Below are 19,764 nucleotides of genomic sequence, written 5' to 3' on the forward strand. Positions count from 1 at the left end.
ACGTTGAGGAAGCGTGGAAACCTAATCTGTATATGATGGCAACTGCAATATTTCCCATAAAGAATAAAACATGGAAGAACAGACACAACAGCCAGGGAGACAGTCTTGTTACATCGATATTATGTGGTGAAGTTTTTTCACACGCTTCTGTTCAGCCACCTATACACATGTTCAATTGTGTAACTCTGGGACAGACCATACAGTGACATTACTGACAAGGCCAAGTGTCAGAGACTGTAGAAGATTCAATCATGATCATTTGATGGCTACACCAGTGTCTTCATTACTGATGAAATATGTGCATAGTTCATTCTACCTCAGCCAAATGACTATTTACATGAGTAATCAGCTGATTTGAGCACTGTGGCAGCAACAAGTATTTCTGCAAACAGAATTTCCCAAAGATTGATGCAATACCATTCAAGCCATGACACCACAAACAATATTCTCTCCGTTGACACTTCTACTGATGTCATCCCAAGACATGAACAGTTGCGCCCATTACAGATATTTGTCAGTGATCACCCAAACAATACTGACCCGTTTGTTCTATCAGATCATCTCAAGACATATCTGCTTTGGTGGCCTCACAGAGACATCTTCTGTGGGGGAACCTACATAAGAGAGCTGGACTGCAACCTTCATCAGTATGTAGATGCATGTTTCCAAGGATGGGGCACTCACCTTGACAGCGAAGTAGTTTCAGGAAAGTGGTTGAGACAAGATCAAGATCTATCAGTCTCTTAGAGATGAAAGTAGTGATCAGTGCAATACAACAATTGTCAAGCCTTCTCAAGAACGCCAAGCTCAGACTTCAGACAGACAACTCCACATCTGCAGTCAACATCAACAGACAGCAGTCAAATGGGTCACCAAGTTTGTTACAGTTTACGTTTCGCCTGTATAGCTTTGTTGACAAGCTGAACAGCCTCGTGAATGCATGCCACATTCCAGGAGCAAAGATATCATACTATCACGAACACTACAGCAGTCTCCAACAGAATGGATGATACGTACATCCAGAGGTGTTTTGGCTCATATTACAGACAATAGGATCCCATATAATAGACCTGTTTGCAACCAAGTTCAACAAATGGTTACAAACATTTGTGTCTCCAATACCGGATCTACTAGCCTGGGGTACAGATGCTCTCAGCACACCATGGGAGGGACTCAGAATGTACGCGTTTCTGCCACTAGTACTATTGCCTCAAGTATTACAGAAAATCAAGCTTACAAGGCATCTACAACTGACGGTGGTCGCGCCCTACTGGCTAGCAATGGTGTGGTTTCCCGATTTCCTGCAGGACCTCTGAAATCCTGGCTAAAAATTACCAGAATCTGCTAATTCATCCACACACCATGCAAGCTTTCGAAAAATCTGTCATCGTTCTAGATACCTGTTTGAACTATGTTAAAGCTTGCTTGAAGAAATGAGGATTTTTTACCCGAAGCGGCGAAGGTTGTCATGATACAAACATCCTCTTGATCACTATATGATAAGAAGTGAAAGAGATTCAAGTTATATACAAAGCAGAAGGCAGTAAAACCTCTCATCCTGAAGTGGCTGACTTCTTGTGTCAATTGTCACACTAGACATCTAAAAGGCTCTATCTTATCGACTTACTTTGTGGCGCTTAGTACAGTCATCGGTATGAAAACTGCCATAAAGTTTCCTTAAGTACAAGAAGTACTAGCATTGCTACCTTCATTCAGTTTTGAAGATGAATAATAGAATTTCAGGGCTCCTGCATGGGATCTCAACACAGAACTACAACATCTCACAGGCGATACTTATGAGCCACCAGATCAGACATCCATGGACCTGCTATCACAGCAAACACTATGTTTGTTTGTCCTTGCAACAGCTTGTCCAGAAGTCCAAAATACATGCATTGGACTGTGCACGAACACACTCGAGTGCATCATGACAGTGTACACCTTGGACTCAGGTGGGATTTTTTTGCCAGGAATCAGCTGCCTGAACAGCCTGACAGACAGTTTTACATCCCAACACTGTTGTGTCCTGTCAAAGCATTGAAAATCTACCTGCAACAGACAAAAACAAGGAGAAAGAAATTCAAGGACCTGTTCATCTTAGCCTGTTCTGCTGAGATGCCTGTGGGAGTTTCAAGGAATGGGTCTGGATGAGAACCACTATATTATACAAAGCATCAGAGCTTCTGCTACCACAAGCCTGCAATCCACATGAAGTACGAGCCCTAGCGTCCACGCTTACTCTACATGGAAACTGCTCTATAGCAACAATTAAAGAGAGCTGCTTTGGGGAATCCAATATGGTGTTTGCCAACCACTACCACAGAGATATCACCACCAAAGGCATCACTGGTCTTCACCAATTCGGTCCACTTGCTGTAGCACAACAGCTAATGGTTCCTCAGAGGTGCTACTGAGAAAAAATCTCACCCTTTTATCACATAATAAGCATGAGTCAGGATAAGCATAAAACATCAGTTTTAAACTTGTCGAATGTCTGTGAGGGGACTTATTTAAAAGAGTCCCCCTTCCTCTACATCTTTTTCAAATGGATCAAATCAAATTAGACACAACATATCCAGAGGCTCATGTGCACTTGGTTGAATGCTCGTTTGAAGAGGATGGTTTTGAGACTGTTTGTAACTGTTGATATTTTCCGGTTTTCAAACATTTTCAGGTAGTCCTTTCCAGATTACAGCACACACTCTGCTTAATGTTCTGTAACTGTATGTTATCGTTCGGACTAATGAGGCATCTAAGCTTTGCTGACTAGCTGATCTGGGAGACCTTCCAGACTTGTGAAGGTTGACTAGTTCCTGGAATGAAGCAAGCCCATACATGCACTTGTAAACAAACACAAGAAGTTTGAATAGAACTCTCTTTATGGGGAGCCAGTGTAAGTCCTTCAGGACTGGTGTTATGTGCACATACATATGTGTGTGTTATGAGCCTGGCAGCTGTGTTTTGAAAACGTTATAACTTGTTCATGCACCGCTGATGCATTCCATAGAGCAGACTGTTGCAGTAGTCTAGAAGTGATGTCACAAATGCATGGGTTGGGCATTTTACTGTCAGTGTACCTGCAAATTTGTCTGATGGAACATGCAGATTTGCAGATGTTACTCACATGATTTTCCACGTTTAATGCTGAGTTAAATCTGTCACCTTGATTTCGAGCATGGATTTCTGGTTGAAGAACCGTGTCTCCAATTTGGACTCCAGGGCCCTTTAATTTTGTATCATTGGCTCCAAACAGACAAGAATCTTTCACTTCCGTTCTTCATAGATGCATATCTGCAAGGATGTGGAGCACACGTCAACAAAGAGGTTGCATTAGGAGTTCATCTCCAGATGAAAAAACTTGCGCATAAAACATCAGGGCAATTCAGGATGGTTATCACAGCTATTCAACACAGGGCACATGACTCACACACACAACTCAACAGTAATCTTTGACATAAATCCTCAACTGACATTCCATCTCTTCAACCCAGACCTGGTATAACTCGTAGGAGAACCAACACTACTTGTACCAGATCGGCTGAATCTAGTGATCCACTCTCGCACAAAAAACTCACAGCAACAGGACTGGGGTGACACATATAACGTATTGCATTCTGCCTGAGAAAGAGGATACGTGGAGCTGTTAAGGTATTGCAGTCTGCCTGAGAAAGAGGATACTCCATTAAAGCTGTTGAGACAGTTACACTAGTCTTAAGATGTTCAACTTGGAATGTTTGTGATGATAAATGAAAAAGTTTTGATCAGTTTGCTGCATGCTCGAGATTTTTTACCATGGAAGCTACACATTCTCCAGCTGCAGAATATTATGCCATTTGAGAGCTACTAGACACCAGAAGGGATCTACACTTTCAACATACTTGGCTGCAATCAGTTCCATTATCACCATGAACACAGAGGTTAAACTCACCAGAGTACCTGAACTCACTGTTCTCATGAGTTCATTTAAACAGGAGCATGCTACCAAATAGCATGGTAAAGTCCATCTGGGACTGAGAAGGAATTCTATAGGTAAGAATAAGCTACCTGGACAAGCAGATCGTCAGTTCTATGTCCCGGCATTGTCTTCTGTCATGATACAGATTACTTGTCATTATGCCCAGTCAGAGCTTTTGAAAATATATACTAGCACATAAAGAAACTGTGCATTGTCAAAATATTATCCCAGCTGATAAGTACAATAACAATGTCAGAGGTACATATAAACTTTAATGGAGGGATCATGAGACCATAACAAGTCGGGAGAATTTCAATTGAAAAGTCAATCACAATGATATCACAAGTCCACAAGCAGGACAGGGGGCAAACAACCATGTCACAAAATGAGTTTCTCCACCTTCGGCATTGAGAACAGCAGTGCATCGACATAGAGCCTATCAAATGTTCAAAGGAAGACTTGTGGGATGTCACGCCAGATTCTCTCAAGTTCTGTCCCAAGGTCAAGGATGTTATCTGGCAGATGAGGAAACATGCTCTTTCAGTGAGAGATCCGGTGAATTTGCAGGCCAAGGCAGTGTGTCACTGTTGTGGTGTTGCAAGAAATCCGTAGCAGGCCTTGCCTTATGAGGGCAGCCATTGTCCTGTTGGAATGTTAACCCACAGAAAAGGAATTTCCGCAAGTCGAAGAATCTGATCAGTGTAGCCCACACCAGTTGCCCAGAACAATCACCAGAGGAGTTCTTTGGCATGCTGTTATTCCACCTCAAATCATCACGGAACCACCACCAAAGCGGTTCCTCTGCAAGACACAGGCCTGTGCATAACCTTCTCCCACGCGTATGTAGGCAGGTTGTAACCTTCTCCCACGCATCTGTAGGCAGGTTGTAACCTTCTCCCACGCGTCTGTAGGCAGGTTGTAACCTTCTCCCACGCGTCTGTAGGCAGGTTGTAACCTTCTCCCACGCATCTGTAGGCAGGTTGTAACCTTCTCCCACGCGTCTGTAGGCAGGTTGTAACCTTCTCCCACGCATCTGTAGGCAGGTTGTAACCTTCTCCCACGCGTCTGTAGGCAGGTTGATGTCCATCACTATGGGAAATGTTAAACCTGGATTCATCTGTGAAAACAGTTTTTCTCCATCAAAACAAGGGTCTGCAGAGATGATTTCGGCACCATATTAAGTGACCTTGTCAATGAGGTTGTGTGACTATCGTGTGGCGGGACGTCCTGGTCTGATCCCGTGATGATATACACGTGGTTGTGTAGTAGTGTTAGGATGCAGACAAAACCACAAAGCCACTGGGGTGTGAGGTGGTTGATATTTTATTGCATAAATGTAAGAAAGACGATTTAGCCTGAAACATGGTAAAACAAATCTCATTAGTACATATAGTATTCCCAGAAATTATTGAGAATCATGTTGCGTCATGTAACTCATTACGTTTATTAACTTCTGGCGTTTTACTTACATAAACATGTTAAAACATCATCCTTTTACAGTCTCAGTCTTGTTTTAGTACTTTGTTAGACCTCCTTGCTCAGCAATGCATGCCTTAATACGCCTAGGCACACTACCCATCAAAATTTGTAGGTAATCGTGTGACAGGGTATCCCAATATTGGACCACCTCGGCCTTCATATCTTCAATATTTCTCAGTCCCTTTTGGTTTATTCTGTCCTTCATGACTCCCCACACATTCTCAACTGGGTTTAGGTCTGGGCTGTAACTGGGCCAGTCTAAAACTTGAACATTTTCGCCCGACAACCACTGTTTTGTGTAGCGCGCAGTGTGTTTTGGGTCATTATCATGCTGGAAAATCCAATCATCTTCATACAATGTCTGTGCTGTCGGAAGAAGGTGACCATTTGGAATGTCAACGTATCTTTCTTTTGTCAAGTTTCCCATGAAAACACACAATGGTGTCACTCCGCGAGCCGATATGCCACCCCACATGTGAAACTTTGGGCTATGTTTTGGTCGCTGGTAGATAGGTTTGACAGTATCTTTGGTCCAAATTTTCACACAATTAGGGAAAAGCCAAACAGAACTTTCATCCGAAAAGAAAACATTATCCCAATCTTGATTTTCATGAGCCCGACACCAGTTTAAACGTTTTTCCTTTTGTGCATCTTTCATCAACAGCAAGGGAATTCCACGTTTTTTCACCCAATTAAGTCTCTGTAATTCCTGCCTAACTGTTTCATTGCATACCTGAGGACTTCCTCTGCTAATCATTTCATTTCTGATGTTCTCAACACTTTTCAATTTGCCCCTACTCACTCTCTGCCCAAGTCTTCGGCGATCCACAACACTGAATTTCCTAGGCCGACCTGCCCCTGCTTTGTGCTCTATCCCGGTTCCTGTTTGAATATTCTTCAAAGTTCTGTATACTGTAGACAGAGGAATACCATGTCTACAAGCTAACACTTTAGCATCAGCCTCACCCCTTTCAAAATCATCTAGAATGAGCTTTCTTTTCTCTCTTGCTGTAAATTCTGCCATGTCAACACAGGAAGCCGTCTGCTCAGACAAGGGAGATAACTCTTGACGTAATGAGCTGCCTTCTAAGCCTTCAAGAGTTGTCTCCCTTATTTAGTATGCTTAGTGCATAGTGAAAGCCCTTTTTCCAATCTTAGCATCATTAGAAAAAAAACAAAGATTTTCTCAATAATTTCTGGGAACACTGTACTTACCACATATTCACAAGTACTAAATGTAAACACACACATGCGCATATATTGCTAAACATAAATGCATTACCATGACAACTTCTGATATTCATATGATTAGCACCATCGTAATACATTAATTACATTACAAGAGTCTGATAATGTAAACATTACACTTATTGTAGACAGTAGAATATACGAAAAAGAATGTACTTTAACAATGAAAACATACCAGGTTGGTGACACCTCTGCTATTGCCAACTTGACACATCTACGTCATCCTGCCCACATTATCTGTAGGATGATTAAATGCCATGTGCAGATAGTAATATGTATAACAAACTATTATGGTAAAAATACAAACAACCACATCTAACCACACATACGCACATACATCTATCCAAGCATTCATTTTATTATAAGGCCGAGGGTACTAACGGCAATTATGTTTCAACATAGTAGGAAGATGAGAAGATTATTGAGATTAAACTTAAGTGAAATAGAAACTAATAACTACATGTGATACTATAATATAGGTAATTATGTAACAGAACAATTACACAACTCACTGTACTGTGAGTTACCATCATTTAAACTATTTACACATAATGAAAAGTGAATGTTGAGATATTAAAGGGGCACTGATGCGGAGCGAAAAATGTTTCTTGCAAACGGTCTAATTACAAAACCAAAGTGCAAATTGGTCAACACCCGCTCCCTCGACTGTGACGGACAAAGGGACTGGGCTCCTGTCCATATTAGCAGAATTATCTTCGCCTAAACAGTCCGGAGGCCGGACGCCCATCATATGCCATTATTTAAAAATATCCGTGGTATTCCTTGTCTGATCGTAACAAAATATCCCAGCAGTGTAGTTTTTTCGGATGCTTGGTTGGTACATATAGTGACTGATCCAATTTGATCCTATGTCTGTGTTTTTAACCTCAATATTTAATCATGTTATGTGAACATATGATGTCTACAGGCACGTAGCAAGCCATTTCAGTCCGAAAGATTGCAAAGCTTTACAGTTAGACAGATTTGAGTGTTGGTTCAGCTGTGATGGCAAATATCACACATAAATTTGAGTAGCTATGGCAGCTACCCTGGTTTATTATTTATTATAATAAAAACACACAGTTGATTTATTTGAATTTGGAAACTAAAAACGATGGCTTTGCCTTTGGTAGAGAAATCTGAAAATCTTCTTACGTAAAAAACTCCAACTTATTACACCTATGTACCAAAGTACACAGCAAATGCCTGTATGTATTTCTTATGTAACGAAGTTCCGTTGGTCTCCTCAGAACAGTTTCGGCCCATAAGTGTTTTCAGGCTGCATGCGACACAGAGATTACATCTTCCTTGCTGTAACTCGCGTTTGATGGTGTAAAACTACACGTGTTATTTGTCATAACTATAATTATTTATTTATTCTCTGGAATGGTCAATTAATGAATTTATAACAGGTATAATTAGCAGTAACACCACTTCGGTTACTCAACAAAGGTTCCCATTTGGCATTTCTCCTGTCCGGAGTAAATACTCAACATTATAAATTAAGGTCTGTAATGGCAAATGTATTGTATGTTATGTAATATGTGCATGTAAGTGATGCAAGAGGGTTTATCAGCTGAGTTACAAAAACAAACATCAATCAAAGGATTAACCGATAACACACTGATTGATTAATTACTTTCATCTTCTACAGTGGATTTGTCAAAAGGCAGTGTGTGTAGATGTACTAATCTGTACTGACTACATCCTGTTGTCAAGTGCGAGTGTAAAAACAACATCCTCCCTTCAAAGAATTAACCACCATTGCGTTGATTGATTGATTGCTCATTATTGGTTAAATTACTTAGAATGGCGGACATCATACAATTAGTTGCCAGGTGTGCTATCTTGGGTGACCAATGATAGGTTTATGAGGTTTTCACCAATGTGAAAGACGTGAAACGATGTGTTACTTTTTCGCAAATTAGACTTTTGTAAGACACACGACACAGAGCAGGGTTATTTACCAGCTGCAGATGAATGGAATATCGTTCTTTTATGTGGACATTGATGGATACATTTCTGAACAAGGTAGTAGCCTGACATTGTTGCTATGAAATTAGTCTGTTTTACATTCATTTGTTGCATTTTGTTTGAATTTATTTGTTGTAGCATTCAGCAGAATCTATATGACAGAAAACACACACGATCGCGTATGTGTGTGAAATAGGATCCACATTGGCAATCTATACAATGTGTAAATGTTGCTGTCATGTTAGAAATTTACTATAAGTATAAGCAGACCGTGTGTTCTTTTATTAATTTTCAAAATCATACAAATTTGACAATAAACTAATTAGGGTTAGTTTTTAATAATAATAATAGTTTTTTACCATTTCTACCACTGGCAGATGATTAACCTTCAAAGTGTTTCATTTGTTTTCATAATACATTTGTAATGAAGTAAAAATGACTTCACCTCAATTGATCGGTCTATAATTAAACTATCAGTTGTGCATACGGACTGTGCAGCAGTAGTCACGAACCAGTCACAAATTCTGGGAAAACAATAACAAAAGTTTACACCAGTCCACGGATATTGCTCCGCATCAGTGCCCCTTTAACAACACTATAAACAATAGCCAATGCAACTACCAACTATGAAACACACATAGCAAACCACAAGAAATATATACAAGACTAGTACTTACTAACCTTTATATCCGAAACACAGTAAAGATCACCATGATCTCGATTCCAAAAAACACAACCTGTCTGACGCTCACCACATAAGATACTGACATGAAACTAGATCAAATTAAACTTTAAATATCATGATACCTTACAGGTTTGGATGAACACAGAACAATAGAACTTACTCACTAGCCTAAGCAAAGGACATGTTTTAAGAGGGATTGACAGGAGAAAAGCATGCAGTGCAAATGAGTATTACTGAAATAGATTACATTGAGACTAGATTGGTGTTTAGAGAGCTAGGGTTAGGATATAAAATGTTGAAGATAAAATAACTGATAAATTTAGGTAGATTTAGGCTATTTAATGAGTGGACCTGGGACAGAATGTGTCCACAACACCCCATTGCTTGTCGTAAGAGGCGACTAAATTGGGCAACCTGTTTGCCGTGGGTTGCATCCCGTGCCGGTGGAGGACGGGATCCTGGTGGTTGAGGGCAGTTGGACTTTTAACTGCATTCCATTTGCCCAACACACCACTTTGGCCCTTACTTCACCTACACGGGTGGTAGAATAGGCTGGTCACGCCAAGCTCTGTGTATGAACTTAAATTTTTGTCATTACACTAATCTGTTTGGAAAATGTTGTTACTTGTGGTCTTGGCCAAATTGTTCTCTAAGCATGTTTATGATTTTGATGTATGATGTTTGTACTTTGCCTAGAGTCTTATGCCAGAGGGCAGTGGCTCATGGACCAATCTGGTAGATGTGTTGTTAATAACTCTTCTGCTGGAGTATATCATCCAAGTATCCTTTGTGCTGCAACTTGTTTTTGGCATTGTCCTTGTGATACTCCGTGGTGGGTGGGGAGCTCAGATGACGAACCATGGCTTATGAAAACCCCCCTAAAAAAAACAAACGACAACTAGACACTGATCCAATTGTTACTGATCAAAGACTGCCCACGTCCATTGAATACTGGCCACGATTTCTTGTAATTGAAACTGTTGACAAGACTCCATTAAAGTTGAACCCTTTTGCCATATCCAAGGGTATACAGGGCCTTGCAGGTGATGTCAAGAATATTAGACGTTTGTGTTCTGGTGCTTTGTTGGTTGAATGTGGGAAAAGGCAACAAGCCACAAACCTTATGAGCACAGAATTGTTTGTTGGCGTTCCAGTCACGGTTTCGGCTCATAAAACACTCAATACGAGCAAGGGAATCATCAGAGATCGTGACCGATTGTTTGCGGATATGACAGAGCTTGACATCATCTCTGAGATATAAGATCAGGGCATACTCAATGTAAAACGTTTCACAATCCGGAAGAATGATGTTGTTACAAACACCAATACTTACCTGTTTACCTTTTCCTCACTAACTGCTCCAAAATCTCTTAAAGCAGGTTATTGTAACATTAATGTGGACACGTACATTCCAAACACTCTGAGGTGTTTTAAATGTCAAAAGTTTGGTCATGTTGTCAATACTTGCACATTGTCTGTTGTATGTGCTCACTGTGGCGAAAAGACGCATACAACAGAAGATAGTGACATTAATGTTAAAAACTGTACAAACTGTGCGGGTGACCACTCCTCCTACTCTAAAAGTTGTCCTGTTTGGAAACATCAAATGGAGATAAATAGAATAAAATTCACTGAAAACATTAGTTTTGCGGAAGCTAGAAAGCTAGTTCAACGCTCAGAACATAAGGAGAGCTATGCTTCTATCACCAGAACATCTGACCTGGGTTAAAACAGAATCTCCTCTGATATTCTCACCTGCAATATCGACCTGACCTGGGTTAAAACAGAATCTCCTCTGATATTCTCACCTGCAATATCGACCTGACCTGGGTTAAAACAGAATCTCCTCTGATATTCTCACCTGCAGTATCTACCTGACCTGGGTTAAAACAGAATCTCCTCTGATATTCTCACCTGCAATATCTACCTGACCTGGGTTAAAACGGAATCTCCTCTGATATTCTCACCTGCAATATCTACCTGACCGGGGTTAAAACGGAATCTCCTCTGATATTCTCACCTGCAATATCTACCTGACCGGGGTTAAAACGGAATCTCCTCTGATATTCTCACCTGCAATATCTTCCCAAACAACAGAATCAGTTCCTAGTACATCTCAAAGCCAATGTGAAACATCCTGTGATCTTAACGTATCATCTCAGCCGACAAAGTCTAAACAACTCTCTAAAGGCAAAGGTACAAAGCCAGATTCTTTGAAAAAACTTAGTGACAGAGCCCCCAAAGGGTCAGACAATAAAATCAATTTATACAACAAATATGGATCCCTTGAGGACATGGACGTGACTGAAAACGTCCGCTCTAGGGCACACAGCTTGTTGCCCGCCCAAAAAGTACGGGGAAGATCCCCAATAAATCATCCCAAACGATAGCTTATCATAATCCTATTATACAATGGAATTGTAGGGGACTAAGGACTAATTTACATGAATTACAACTTTTAATCCAAGATTTATCTCCCTCAGCGTTCTGTCTGCAGGAGACATATTTGAAAGAGACAGATGTTCGTAACCTATGTTCGTTCAGTGCATGCCATTGTTTTTCGCCTAAGGGTGACAGGGCCACTGGAGGGTCTTCCATTCTAGTTAAACAGAACGTTATCCATTGCCCAGTTACGCTTACTACTAATCTTCAGGCTGTTGCAGTGCGACTAACTTTGCACGTTTCGTTTACATTATGTTCTCTCTATGTTTCTCCGTCTTCAACATTTCACAAACTCGATCTTCAAGCTCTATATGATCAATTCCCAAAGCCCTGCATTATTATGGGAGATTTAAATGGGCACAACCCACTCTGGGGTAGTGCAACAATAAATGGTAAAGGTAAAGTACTGGAGGAATTTTGTTCAGATAATGATTTATGTATTTATAATGATGGCTCCAATACATATTTACACCCTGGTACAGGAACCTATTCTGCTCTCGACTTGTCAGTCACAAATTCAGAACTACTAAATGAATTCGAATGGTCAGTCCATGATGACCTCTGTGGAAGTGACCATTTTCCTACTATACTAAAATCTGTAACTCCATCTGATGTTCCTCCATCATCAAGGCTGAATTTTAGAAAGGTTAACTGGGCTTTATATGAAACACTGTGTGCTGCAAAACTTAAACCTGAACTTTTTATTGACGTTCCTGATGCTATTAAATGCTTTTCTGATGAACTGAACTCCATAGCTGATGAGTGTATACCAAAGTCCTCTGCAGTTCCACATATCCGGAAACAGTGGTTCAGTGATGAATGCAAACAAGCTAGAAAGGCAAGGAAAAAAGCCGAACATTATTTCCACCGCCATCCTGTGGTGCATAATTTAAATAAATTCAAAGTTTTAAATGCTAAAGCACGGCATACTTTTAAACACAACAAACGCCAATCTTGGCAAAATTATGTATCCAAAATAAATTCTCGGACACCCATATCCAAGGTATGGAACATGGTCCAGAAAATTAAGGGTAAAGGTGCTAAATCTAGTGTCCATCATCTTAAACATGGAGATCAATTACTTACGGATAAATCAGATATTGCTAATAAACCCGGTGAAACCCTTGCTAAACACTCTTCCTCTTCTAATTATGTACCTAAATTCCAGCAGTATCAAAGACAACAAGAAAAGAAAACTATTAATTTCAATTCTGATAATGGGGAAGATTATAATGAAACGTTTTCTATTCATGAACTCAATACTGCTCTTGATCAAGCTCATGACACTGCTACAGGAGCTGATAACATACATTATCAACTCCTGAAGCACTTACCAGAGTCCTGTTTAGAGACACTCTTATCTATTTTTGATGATATTTGGACTTCAGGTAAATTTCCGTCTTCATGGCGTGACGCTATAGTAGTACCAATACCTAAACCTGGACTTGATCATACGGATCCATCCAATTATCGTCCGATTTCACTAACTAGTTGTGTTTGCAAGACCATGGAATGCATGATAAATAATCGACTTGTTTAGTACTTGGAAACTAATAACCTCATAACAGATATACTATGTGGTTTCCGTAAAAATAGAAGTACTGTCGATCACCTAGTGCGTTTGGAATCATTTGTTAAAAACGCACTAATTAATAAACAACACGCTGTGTCTATCTTTTTTGTTCTAGACAAAGCATATGACACAACCAGGAAATATGGTATTTTAAGAGACTTACATGACTTCGGTTTGCGAGGTCGTTTGCTGCAATTCATAGCCAACTTTTTAAATGATAGACAGTTTCAAGTCCGTGTGGGTTCTACCCTGTCTAATCATTACAATCAGGATCAGGGTGTCCCACAAGGCAGTATTTTGTCTGTCACACTCTTTAGTGTAAAGATAAATAGTTTATCGAAAGTTTTAAAGGATTCAATTGATGGTTCGTTTTTGTGGATGATTTTAATATTTCTTGTGGTAAAAATATGAATACCATAGAGCGGCAGTTGCAGCTGTGTTTAAACAAAATAAATAAATGGTGTCTTGAAAACGGCTTTAAATTTTCTGAATCAAAAACTAATTGTATACATTTTTGTCGTAAAGACCCATAAAGACCCTGAACTATCTCTAGATGGCACTGCCATTAAAGTTGTCAAGGAGGCCAAGTTCTTGGGATTAATTTTTGACACACACCTAACGTTTCTGCCTCATATTAAATCTCTGAAAACTAAATGCCTGAAAGCACTTGATTTGTTGAAAGTGGTATCAAATTCTAAATGGGGAGGTGATCAAGCTACCCTCCTCCATCTATATTGATCACTTGTCCGTTCTAAACTTGATTATGGATCCATTGTATATGGTGGAGCCTGCAACAGCAACTTAAAATTATTATATTCTGTTCATCATCAAGGTCTAAGACTTTGTCTTGGGTCCTTTAGAACCTCTTCTGTTGACAGTCTATATGTTGAAGCCGATGAACCATCTCTTACACAACACCGTATAAAATTATCTTTACAATATATAACAAAGCTATACACTAACAAATCTAACCCTGCATATAACTGTGTTTTCAATCCTCTCAACGAGGACTTGTACAACAAAAAGTCTTCTCTTGTTCCACCTCTCAGGCACAGAATTAAACCCTTTCTTTCTTCGGCTGGCATTGAGCTGGAAAACATAGGTCCTTGCCGTCTTCTTTTTTCTTCTCCTTGGCAGTTGGTTAGGCCACAAGTCAACCTAACATTAGCTACATTTAAGAAATCAGAAACTAATGAATTACAATATAAACAAGAATATAATCAATTGAAACATAAATATAGCAATTATAAATCCTTATTTACAGATGGGTCTAAGGACGGTGGCGCAATGGCTTGTGCCACTGTCATTGGATCCAGAACAATATCTTCTAGATTACCAGATATAGTTCTATTTTTACAGCAGAAGCTAACGCAAATATATTCAAAGACATCCTAAACATAAACAGTACATAATCTATTCAGACTCTCTTTCGTGCCTTCAGGCTATTAAAAACCTAGCATGTAAACATCCACTTTTAATAGAAATTATTGAGCTTTATAACTATCTTGCGACTGGCCAATACGACATCATCTTCTGTTGGTTACCCAGCTATGCTGGAATCTCTGGTAAAACTTTGGCTGACCTTGATGCAAAGGCAGTGCTAAACAAATCTGTGACCCCACTTCATATTCCCAATACTGATTATAAAGCTACCATTAGATCTTACATCCGTCATCTGATGCAGAAGAAGTGGGACACCCAAGTAGGTATCAATAAATTACATGCAAATAAAACCATATGTTGGTTACACCTACTTGGGTTGTCGGTCCAGATTTGAAGAGGTCATTATACGACGATGTCGTATTGGACACACTAGGTATACGCATGAATATCTTTTGAAAGGTGAGGATCCTCTGTTCTGCATCCCTTGTGATGAAATCATCACTGTCAAGCATGTCTTGCTTGACTGTGTTGAATATTCCATCACTAGGGACAATTATTTTAAATCAAGAACTATGAAGGACCTTTTTAGTAACGTACGTTCTCATTTAATTATTGCATTTTTAAAAGAATTGAATTTATTGACTGACATGTAAATAAATAGGTATTTTATGATTGGAAGTTGAATTAGCAGCTAAGATTGTTAGTGGCTGTATCCTCGAATGGGGTTGAAGTACCGTGAAATTATTGTCCACATGAGAGGGTACATAAGTCCCAAAACGGTTCAAGTCAGATTTAATCTTCCACTTTTTTAATCGTAGAATAGGTGTCATTTTAATTTGTGGCTAATCTTGCATACAGTTGCCAACAGCTGAGGGGATGGTGTAAATCCAGCCAGGGATCATGCAGGTAGCAGAGGTACTGTAAGTCCCCATGGTCCCTGGTTTGGTGATCTACCCTCTGTTGTTGGCGATCTATGGCCTGTTTTTTGTCCAGATAGTGATACTATCATTTTTTAAGTTTCCACGCTAGTTTTAATACTAACTGTGATAGTCTAGTTGTTTTACTGTCCTTCATAATATCCAGGGCCTTCATAATATCTATATATATCCTTTTTGTCATGTATGTTCTCATCACGATATGGCTGCAATATTGCCGATGTGACGTTAAATATTAACTCACTCACTCACTCTTTATATAGTCATCACCCTCCTCGATTCTTGAACTTGAATTCTCTCAAACTACATAGAGCATAATGTCCAAGTAACTCTCCATTCCTTAAAAATTATGTAGCAAAGTTAGAGCCTCAACACACGCTTTACATGGGAACTGCTCTATATCAACCATCACGGAAGGCTACCGGTGGAAATCGGACACTGCTTTACATGGGAACTGCTCTATATCAACCATCACGGAAGGCTACTGGTGGAAATCGGACACTGCTTTACATGGGAACTGCTCCATATCAACCATCACGGATGGCTGCCTGTGGAAATCGGACACTGCTTTACATGGGAACTGCTCTATATCAACCATCACGGAAGGCTGCCTGTGGAAATCGGACACTGCTTTACATGGGAACTGCTCTATATCAACCATCACGGAAGGCTGCCGGTGGAAATCGGACACTGCTTTACATGGGAACTGCTCTATATCAACCATCACGGAAGGCTGCCGGTGGAAATCGGACACTGCTTTACATGGGAACTGCTCCATATCAACCATCACGGAAGGCTGCTGGTGGAAATCGGACACTGCTTTACATGGGAACTGCTCCATATCAACCATCACGGAAGGCTGCCGGTGGAAATCTGACACTGCTTTACATGGGAACTGCTCTATATCAACCATCACGGAGGGCTGCTGTGGAAATCGGACACTGCTTTACATGGGAACTGCTCTATATCAACCATCACGGAAGGCTGCTGGTGGAAATCGGACACTGCTTTACATGGGAACTGCTCTATATCAACCATCACGGAAGGCTGCCGGTGGAAATCGGACACTGCTTTACATGGGAACTGCTCTATATCAACCATCACGGAAGGCTGCCGGTGGAAATCGGACACTGCTTTACATGGGAACTGCTCTATATCAACCATCACGGAAGGCTGCCGGTGGAAATCGGACACTGCTTTACATGGGAACTGCTCAATATCAACCATCACGGAAGGCTGCCTGTGGAAATCGGACACTGCTTTACATGGGAACTGCTCCATATCAACCATCACGGAAGGCTGCCTGTGGAAATCGGACACTGCTTTACATGGGAACTGCTCTATATCAACCATCACGGAAGGCTACCGGTGGAAATCGGACACTGCTTTACATGGGAACTGCTCTATATCAACCATCACGGAAGGCTGCCTGTGGAAATCGGACACTGCTTTACATGGGAACTGCTCTATATCAACCATCATCGAAGGCTGCCTGTGGAAATCGGACACTGCTTTACATGGGAACTGCTCTATATCAACCATCACGGAAGGCTGCCGGTGGAAATCGGACACTGCTTTACATGGGAACTGCTCTATATCAACCATCACGGAAGGCTGCCTGTGGAAATCGGACACTGCTTTACATGGGAACTGCTCTATATCAACCATCACGGAAGGCTGCCGGTGGAAATCGGACACTGCTTTACATGGGAACTGCTCTATATCAACCATCACGGAAGGCTGCCTGTGGAAATCGGACACTGCTTTACATGGGAACTGCTCTATATCAACCATCACGGAATGCTGCCTGTGGAAATCGGACACTGTGTTTGGCAACAACTATATTTGAGACATCACTACAGTAGATGTATCCGGTATTCATCAGTTTGGCAACAACTCAGTATTCCAGCCACAGTATGAGAAACTGATCATGCTGACACAATGAAGCTAAGGTAACAGACATGCTGCTTAACGTAGAGACTCGGTGTTTCCTGTCTTGGAGATAAGTCAGTGCATGAGTGATACAGAGTCAGTTATGGTAATGCCATTGCAATGGATAACTAGACATACAGGAATACAAGATTATCTAAAATCCATGAAATCTACACTAAGCACTTCTTTCATTGTATTGCATTTAATAACAGTATTTAGGAAGCCACAAGGAAGGGTTCCCATTGGGTAGATGATCAGACGCTATCTTGATCTAACAGTCACAGTGGCTGAACTACCACGTTTTTCCTTTTGATTTGGTAAGCAGTAAATCATGAGTCAGGATAAGGGAAAATATGTAATTTTATGATAAAATTGACATTTTATACATGTCCTGACCCATGATCTAAAGCCCTCCCAACCCTCTCCTCTCAGCAATGCAGGCATCACTGTAAGACATTACAGGAGGGTGTGAGAGCTGGACTCAGGTCACATAGAACTGTTTGGAAAGGGTAGTCAACTCGATGGGGGAGTAAGTTTGCAATTCTTCCAGGAACTAAGATATTCAGTTGCCACATAACTGTCAAAAGGAGAAGGGAGATAAACAAATAAGCGTGAGTCAGGATAAGTATGAAATATGAAGTCTGTCTTAAAACTTACATTATCAGCCTAAATATTCAGTGACTTTTGGAAGTAAACAGTGATTACAGTTTTGCCCCTTGTCATTACAGCTGCAGTGTCTTCCTTTGCAAGCACCGTTCACAAAGTTCTGAGAGGTCGACCTGTTCCATCTCTAGGAGCGGTGAGTGTTCTCAAGCTCCAGTGTTTCTGTCTCATTTTTCACACCTGGCTATTGTGACCAGCTAGTATTTCAAGTTCTGGTCATTTGTAAATTTTACAAGTCAAGTGATACTTCTTTTCATTGTGTGTGAAACTTTGCACCCAAACAATTAATCAGAAATGTACACAATACGTCAATGCCGCTATTTTTAGCCTGTTTCTTTTTTTTATAAGCTGCTATTTTTTTGTTTGACACCACCTCAATCTCATTGTGAAAACTTAGTCTTTCTCAAGCAGAGATAGGGGAAAATTAATTCTAAAATTTGCCAGACATGGTGACTGGCATCATTTGAAATTACCAAATATTCTGGTATATAACGGAAAACACTGGCTCTGATTGGATAGGGGAAACACTGGGTTCAAGTGGTTGTGCCAGTTCAGTGTCGTCACAAAAAGACTTTCCATCTTCGTAGGTGGCCAGCCTTGTGTTGTCACAAGAACATTAGTTTGTCGAGGTGAAATTACATCGAATCTAGCATCACAGTCAAGATCATTGCATATATAGTGCAACATGTAACTGTTTCAGTCGGGAGCCCTGATGGCCATTCTGGGAGCTGTTTGTATATCCTATCCAGATGCCAGACTCAGTATTGCGTTCCTTGGAGAGATTGTGCCGCACTCATTCTCAGCTAGTAATGTAAGTACATCACATCAGGGTGAGTGGGAGGTCATGCCGCCCTCATTCTCAGCTAGTAATGTAAGTACATCACATCAGGGTGAGTGGGAGGTCATGCCGCCCTCATTCTCTGATAGTACTGTAAGTACATGACATCAGGGTGAGTGGGAGGTCATGCCGCCCTCATTCTCAGCTAGTAATGTAAGTACATCACATCAGGGTGAGTGGGAGGTCATGCCGCCCTCATTCTCAGCTAGTAATGTAAGTACATGACATCAGGGTGAGTGGGAGGTCATGCTGCCCTCATTCTCAGCTAGTACTGTAAGTACATGACATCAGGGTGAGTGGGAGGTCATGCTGCCCTCATTCTCAGCTAGTACTGTAAGTACATGACATCAGGGTGAGTGGGAGGTCATGCCACCCTCATTCTCAGCTAGTAATGTAAGTACATCACATCAGGGTGAGTGGGAGGTCATGCCGCCCTCATTCTCAGCTAGTAATGTAAGTACAACACATCAGGGTGAGTGGGAGGTCATGCCGCCCTCATTCTCAGCTAGTACTGTAAGTACATGACATCAGGGTGAGTGGGAGGTCATGCCGCCCTCCTTCTCAGATAGTACTGTAAGTACATGACATCAGGGTGAGTGGGAGGTCATGCCACCCTCCTTCTCAGATAGTACTGTAAGTACATGACATCAGGGTGAG

At 40.8% G+C, this 19,764-nt stretch overlaps 1 protein-coding gene across 1 annotated transcript in view; it reads left to right on the forward strand.

The window, feature by feature from the left end:
- LOC137280691 (presenilin-associated rhomboid-like protein, mitochondrial) overlaps window positions 1–19,764 on the forward strand; it is an 85,290-nt gene that overhangs the window by 40,671 nt on the left and 24,855 nt on the right. The window contains exons 6-7 of the mRNA XM_067811907.1: window positions 18,335–18,405; window positions 18,970–19,080. Of these exons, the coding sequence (XP_067668008.1) occupies window positions 18,335–18,405; window positions 18,970–19,080 (182 nt within the window). The remainder of the gene's footprint in view (window positions 1–18,334; window positions 18,406–18,969; window positions 19,081–19,764) is intronic.

This window comes from Haliotis asinina, chromosome 4 (assembly GCF_037392515.1).
Source record: "Haliotis asinina isolate JCU_RB_2024 chromosome 4, JCU_Hal_asi_v2, whole genome shotgun sequence".
NCBI classification, from domain to species: domain Eukaryota; kingdom Metazoa; phylum Mollusca; class Gastropoda; order Lepetellida; family Haliotidae; genus Haliotis; species Haliotis asinina.